At 45.6% G+C, this 7,740-nt stretch overlaps 1 protein-coding gene across 1 annotated transcript; it reads left to right on the top strand.

Annotated features, from left to right (window-relative positions):
• The first annotated feature begins 3,850 nt into the window (after window positions 1–3,850).
• Window positions 3,851–6,998, top strand: Olr1102 (olfactory receptor 1102). The gene is made up of 2 exons (XM_087559870.1): window positions 3,851–3,968; window positions 5,597–6,998. Exons 1-2 carry the CDS (start codon window positions 3,964–3,966, stop codon window positions 6,561–6,563), a joined length of 972 nt encoding a protein of 323 aa, XP_087415996.1. The 5' UTR covers window positions 3,851–3,963; the 3' UTR covers window positions 6,564–6,998.
• Window positions 6,999–7,740: the final 742 nt, after the last annotated feature.

Raw genomic sequence — 7,740 nt, 5'->3', positions numbered from 1 at the left:
GGGATGGAGACCCTCCAACTCAATGACCAGACCGAGACCACAGGATGCAATCAGCAAGAGGATTTGGTTTATTGTCTTTCAGATTGAAAGGTGTGTGCTAAGACTGAGCCACATCCCAGCTAAAACCAGTTTTTTCCAGTAAATAACACAATCCCAGGGCCACAGTGTGATCAAATATCCTGCGACATACCAATTCATGGAGGTTCTTGAGCCTCAAGTTTGAGCTACCATATGGGCTTTCTGTCCAGAAAACGATGATTTTCTATACCATGAAGTGAAGGGTTTGATCGGAAGAATAACAGTCCTAAATAGACATTAAAAATAGGGTTAGATGATAATAAACATGACTATGAGAGGCACACACTACTTGAAAAATAGCAGACTGAGGCTTTAGAAGACATAATAGATATAATTTAAACAAGGCCAACGAGGCCATGTGAGTGAGGCTCAGATGAACTGACCTCATTCTAAAACAGGTTACTTGACTATTAAACGATGAGCTAATAATAAGATGCTTTATTTCCCTTGTTTCCTGTGTTCAGAGCATGATGGGAGAACAACAGAAAGACTTGTCTTTGTAAATATGACAAGAATCCAAGCATCCCATTGCAATGAGACATTTCCCCCACAGGTCTGGTTTGCAACATCACACTTCATTCTTTGAGCTCATGGTCCTATATGGAGACCTCCCCTAAACTCAAGAGCCCTGAGACTTTGTAATCCAGAATATGGAAGAGTGGGGATCCTCTCTACAAGAGCCACTCAAAAGAGTAGTGATTTGTTCAGTGAATGGAGCACAGCAGTCTTGACTACTGCCCCTTTGGTTAACCATAAGCTTAATGGGTAGGAAAATGAAAATTTAAACACTGTTAAGAGACTCCGGTGCTTCCTGGCATGGTGTGTATGAGCGACTTTGAAAATTGTTGCTAATTTAACTGAGATCACAGATCTACTTGGTGTCTCTGCCTGGAAACCTGGAGTTAAGTAGCCTTGTTCTCTAGTCATTGGAAGCTCTAGACAGCAACAAAGCCTCCCAAATAGGGCCACGGAATGCCCTAAAGCAGTGAGTGGGTCTCAACCTTCCTAGTGCTGCGACCTTTGACGCAGTTCCTCATGTTGTGGTGACCTCCAACCAAAAAGTGACTTTTGTTGCTACCTCATAACTGCCATTTTCCCGCCGTTACGAATTGTAATGTAAATACCTGTGTTTTCTGGTTGTCTTAGGCCACCCTGTGAAAGGGTGGTTGAACCCCCAAAAGGATCGTGACACCACAGGTTGAGAACCACTGTCCTAGAGAAAGCCATGCCCCAGGAGAATCAGAATAAAACAGTGGACAAGTGGTGAGTTTCCCTTTCTACAAACACCGGTTAGGTAGATTTGTCCTGTCTCCCGAGATGGTGTAGCGGAAGGACAGGCACAGAACAGGAGTAACACATTGTGACAATGCCCTTCACCTGGCAAACAGTATCAGGACCTTTGTGGTGGCTGTTATTGGTTGTAAGCTTGACTACATGTGGAATTAACTAATGACCCAAGCAGCCTTGCGCATGGGTGAGGGAGTTTTCTTAATCCAGATCATGTGAGTTCTGAAAACCCACCTTAAAAGTCCAGATCATTTGAAGTAAGAAGGTCTTTAATCTAGGTCACACCCTCTCATAGCAGTCATCATAAAGGACATGAAAGGAAGAAACTTTTGCTATCTGCCTCCTTCCTCTCATTCTCCACGGCAAGTTTATCTATCCTGTGGCTGAGACATTCCTTCACTGATAATAGCGCCTAGGTTTTCAGGACTCTGTCATAGACAAAAGACCAGCTGACTCCGTGAGACATCCAGCCTCACGGATGAACAGCTATTTGATTGTTGGACTTGCTGTTGGGAAACAGCTATTGGACTAGCTGGATGGGAGCCTGTACCATACTCTAATAAATCATAATATATTGATGTTGATAATATATCTAATAAATCATAATATATATTGATCATTCTATCTATTCTGTTCCTCTAGATACTCCTAAGACAACATCTAGTGGTGTTTAGATTTTTACTTTCCTATCCATTAAGCCTACGGCTAACCGAAGGGACAGTAGTAACCAAGGTGACCATGCTACATTCTCATGTAACTGATCTGCCAGTACAAATAGCTACTCTTTAAAGAAGCTCTTGAACCTTTGGGAAGTTTGTATTTTGCTTGCAGATGGTTCTGAAATGTTATCAAAACCATGGGTCAGTTAAATCAATGATGACCACCCAAGATTTACAGAAAATTCATTCTCTGTCCTTCTCTACTGAAAGCTGTGTGACTCCATTGTGAAAACTGAATTACCTACGACTGTTCAATAAGATTGAATTACCTCATTAAGGTAATAAAATAGAGGCTCAAACATCGTGATATGCATAAACTATTTTGAAAATTGTTGCTAATTTAACTGAGACCAAAGACCCTCTGACTTTAAGTGGGAGTCAGTAGAGTTGAGGATGGTGCCTTTTCTCTCTATGATCGGCAGAGGGCAATTATGATGTTCTTCTAGCTTACCAGAGAAACCACAAGTATGTATGACAGTGTTTACATGCGTATCCTTCGGGAAAAAATGACATCAATTTAAATATCATCATTTATGTTAAGACAAACAACTCTGATTACATTTCAGATGTTAAAATAAGTTGAAGAGATGGTGGAAGGTGGTGTCACACACCTTTGATCCCAGCACTCAGGAGGCAGAGGCAGGAGGATCTTTGTGAGTTTGAGGCCAACCTTGTCTACAGAGAGAGTTTCAGGACAACTAGTGCTACACAGAGAAACCCTGTCTCAAAACACACCACACACACACACACACACACACACACACATACACAGAGAGAGAGAGAGAGAGAGAGAGAGAGAGATTATTTTAAGAAGATGTAACTGAAACTTCTACAGTTTATTGTCAGAAGTGATTTGTTTTAGTGAGGCTATTTCTATCTGGTTTGTTTGCTTTGTTCTTGCAAGAGAATAGTGTGGATTCATCTGAAACTGAAGGAGAATTAATATCTTCATTTTCTTTGTATTTCTTAAATGAAAAAAAGAGCATGGGTTTTTTTTGCAGTATAATTTACTTTATATTATACTTCAAAATAGACAAAACAATACAATTTTGAAAAACACAATGAAATAAAATTAAAAAGAAAATGCAAAAAACAGTCTTAAATATTTTATGTCTTATTTCTTTCTTTCTTTTTTCATCTTTATTAACTTGAGTATTTCTTATTTACATTTCGATTGTTATTCCCCTTCCCGGTTTCCAGGCCAACATCCCTCTCCCCTTCTATATGGGTGTTCCCCTCCCCAGCCTCCCCCCATTACCGCCCTCCCCCAACACTCCCGTTCACTGGGGGTTCCAGTCTTGGCAGGACCCAGGGCTTCCCCTTCCACTGGTGCTCTTACTAGGCTATTCATTGCTACCTATGAGGTCAGAGTCCAGGGTCAGTCCATGTATAGTCTTTGGGTGGTGACTTAGTCTCTGGAAGCTCTGGTTGTTTGGCATTGTTGTTCATATGGGGTCTCGAGCCCCTTCAAGCTCTTCCAGTCCTTTCTAAGATTCCTTCAGAGCATGGGGTTTTTAAGTCAGGCATGGACCCAAAAAAACTGTAAAAGGGCAAAAAGTTCAAAATACACAGCCCGAAAGGCAGGTAGCAAAGGCAGGTAGAGAAAATGTATACGTCGGCAAATGGCAGCAGGAGGCAGACAGCTCTCGCCTACACCAGAAGCTGCCCTGCACACGCACTGTGGTGACGTGCTTAAGATGGCTTCCCTCTGTGGCATCACAGATGCCAAAGAACTGGACAGCTCACCAGGTACCACTGTCTTCCAGACTGGCCCACCAGCTCAGACCACCCTCCCTGGAGCAGCTCTTCCTCAAACAGCATGCCACCTCTGTTTCTGGGGACAGCGATTCAGTGACAGCAAGAGCAGCAGAGCCACGAGATGAGGTAGGCATGGTTCGAGTCACAAAATCCCGTGAGTGGACACAGGTGCCTGACTGGCCAGCCCTAAGGTACCTAACAAGGCACAAGATGCTGGCAGGCACAGATTATTTCTACTCAGTGAACTCCGGGCAAGCATTGACCTTTAGTGGGGCTAAGTGAGTCCTTGAGTTAAATTCCAGCTTCTTCTAGGCCAAGTCCGAGAACTCTGTGGATTGTGGCTCACTGATGACATACATCATTGTCCAATCATTACCTTAGTGTCAACATGTCTGCCAAGTGAAGGATTGTGGGCCCGTATTAAACTATGTCCTCTACCTTCCCTTGGTTCCCCTCCCCTCCCTTTGTCTCCCCTTCCCTTTCCTTCTTTTTCCAGACCACAAGAGTATCCCTAGATGACAGAACTCTCCCATGGGGAGATGACAGGAACAGGTCCTGCTGATGCCTTGGTCAACCAAAAAAATCCCACGTGGAGGGAATCTAGTCCCGTAAGGGGTGACCATAACAGGGCAGGTAGCCTCCATGAGGCAAGAAGGGAGTATGAGACCTTGGAAGGTTAGAGCCTTCAATTCAACTTCGATAGCTGTGTGGTAACCAGGAAAGATGGGAAAGCCAGGGGAGAAGACAACGGTGAGAATTAGCAGGAGTTGGGGGCTCGTGTCACAGGTAAATGAGTATACAGCAAAAAGAGAAGATGAAAAAACAGAAGGGGCCGCTGAAGAACGGGCTTCAGCAGGCAGAGCCTGGCATCTAAAGCACCTGCAGCGGGGTGGGGGACGACATCTTAGCTCCAAACGAGATGAGCGTACAAGGGATTTAATTTGAACATAATCTGAACTCCCTAAATGTTACCGTAATGAGAAAAGAGCATAGTAAGTCTCCAAAGATGTAAAAATAAACACTCTGTCCTCACAGGACTCAAGTACGCACGCACTCAATGCTCTCTGCAGGCCCAGACCCAGAAAGGCTGGCATCTGTGAGCTTTGCTCATCCACGCCCCGTTCTCAAAGATGTGGTTGGGTTTTATTTTTAATTGAAAATAGATTATTCTCACAAACAAGACATCCCAAGCAGTTTCTCCTTCCACTCCTCGCAGCTGTTGCTGACCTCCCTTCTCCCCAACATCCTTTCTGCTGGATGGTATATATATGTAAGACAGATTGGAAAGGAAACGTGCCATGTATTGAAGGGTCTCCTCCAGCCATGCCCCCTTAACTTGTGTACAGCATGGCTGTTGAGCACTTCTAGGGAAGTCTGGCTGGGAAAGCATGAATGACTGAAATGACTGCCAGGCACTACCATCGGGGTACAGGGAAGCTAGTACTTCATGGGGCAAGAAATAAGAGGAAGTGGACAAAGGGAGCACACACAGGCCACAGGGCATCCGGTGAGTCCACAGTCAGGGGAACCACCACTTCCTCAACCTCTAGATTTAGAATTTATGCATAGAGCCCGTGGTGACCCTGGCATCTGTCATTACTATGTCCCCACTACACAGATTGTCCAGAGCTTGCTAAGTTCTAAAGCTTTTACCATCACCCAGGGAAAGCCTCTTGCTGGGTGTGGTCCAGGTGACCATCTGACTTCCACACAACGGCCTCCTTTGTGATTTCCCTGCCCCCATCCTCACACAGGCCCCAGACAGCAGACCTGAGGAACGGCAGCACAGTGACTGAGTTCATCCTCGTGGGCTTTGAGCACAGCTCCCCTTCCACCCGGGCACTGCTCTTCACCCTCTTCCTGGCTCTCTACAGCCTCGCCATGGCCATGAATGGCCTCATCATCCTTATCACATGGACTGACCCCAGGCTCAACAGCCCCATGTACTTCTTCCTGGGACACCTGTCTTTCCTGGACATCTGCTTCATCACCACCACCATCCCACAGATGTTGGTCCATCTGGTGACCAAGAACCACACGGTCTCCTTTGTCTCTTGCATGACCCAGATGTACTTGGTCTTTCTAGTGGGTGTGGCCGAGTGCATCCTCTTGGCTTTCATGGCCTATGACCGTTACGTTGCCATCTGCCACCCACTGAACTATGCCCAGATCATGAGCCACAAGGTGTGTGTCAGGCTGGTGTGTTCTTCCTGGGTCTTTGGGATGGTCAATGGCATCTTTCTTGAGTACATGTCTTTCAGGAATCCCTTCTGCAAAGACAACCACATAGAAAACTTCTTCTGTGAGGCTCCCATAGTGATCGCCCTCTCCTGTGGGGACCCCGAGTTCAGCATGAAGTTGATCTTTGTTGATGCCATTGTGGTGTTGCTCAGTCCCATGGTGCTCATCATCACCTCCTATGCCCGAATCCTGGCCTCCATCCTCCGCAGGGCCTCCTCCTCCTCAGGTAGGGGGAAGACATTCTCCACTTGTGCCTCCCACCTGACCGTGGTTGTCTTTTTCTACACCTCAGCCATGTTCTCTTACATGAATCCCCGCAGTACACATGGACCTGACAAAGACAAGCCTTTCTCCCTCCTCTACACCATGATCACCCCCATGTGCAACCCAGTCATCTACAGCTTCCGCAACAAGGAAATGAAGGGGGCCATGGGGAGGGCTCTTGGGAGAGTCAACCTGGCTCAGGCAGAGTCTGTCTAGAAAAAAGCTTCACAGGGAAGAAGTTCCCTCCACTGGATCGTGAAGAGTTAACTCCTTCCTGACCTCGTCATTTCTGCCAGAGTCCAGGAACGAGCATTCATTGACACCATAGCATTAGACTCAAGATGACATTTCTTTTGTGTCTGTGGTAATTTACATATGCTTGGCCCATGGGAAGTGGCACTCTTTAGAGGTGTGGCCTTGTTGGAGAAAGTGTGTTACTGTGTGGGCAGGCTTTGTGGTCTCCTAGTACTTAAGCTCTATCCTGTGTGGAAGAGAGTCCCATCCTGGCTGCCTACTTCTCCTGGATGCCTTCAGATCAACAGGAACTCTCAACCATGTCTGCATGCACACTGCCTTGCTTCCTGCCATGATGGTAATGGACTGAAGCTCTGAAGTGTAAGCCAACCTCAATTAAATGGTGTCCGTATAAGAGTTGCCTTGGTCATGGTGTCTCTTTATGGCAATAGAAACCCTAACTAAGGTGGTGTCCATATCTTGTGTCTCTAGTTGGCTTTCAGCACAAACAAATCTTCTCTGACTATCGTTGTTGTGGAGAGCGGGATTCTCTTCAACAGAGAGACAAGCTCAGGAGGCCGTTCAGCAAAACATAACTTGGTAGTCAATGTTGGTTCAATCTTGATGTCTGACCCAAATTGCTATTTAGGCGTATGTAAACACGGTACAATCTGGTGAAAACTATACTTCTGAGGAGTAAGACCCAACCCTGTGAGCAAAACAGAGCCCACATAAATCTCTCTGCGGAACCAAGTTGGCTAAATACAGATCAGACGTGACTGCATCAAAACTCTTTGTAAGGTACATGTGACAGCTTCCATAAAGATAGGTTCTAAAGACTGACTGAGAAAAATGAGTTTACTAGAAGGGTCAGAGGGAGGGTCCTAAGCCAGAACATCCCTGGACACACAGATCGCACAAAGATCACCAGGTTAGAGAGCAGGTCCACTTTAGCCATCTGGTAGGAAAACATGTGTTGGGTTCCTTCCGTTGAAGGAATAACCCCATGTGCTTAACATCCTGGGTTCCCCTACTGCATGTCTGTGAGCATAAAGACCTCTGTGTCCCCAACACCTTAGTAACACACTTTTATTCTTGTACAGAAGTGCAATGCACAGAACTGATTTCATGAATTGAGGTAAAGCAATTGAAGAAGATA

Source organism: Rattus norvegicus, chromosome 7 (assembly GCF_021556685.1).
Source record: "Rattus norvegicus strain SHRSP/BbbUtx chromosome 7, alternate assembly SHRSP_T2T, whole genome shotgun sequence".
Taxonomy (NCBI): domain Eukaryota; kingdom Metazoa; phylum Chordata; class Mammalia; order Rodentia; family Muridae; genus Rattus; species Rattus norvegicus.
This window is presented reverse-complemented; position numbering and strand designations above follow the sequence as displayed.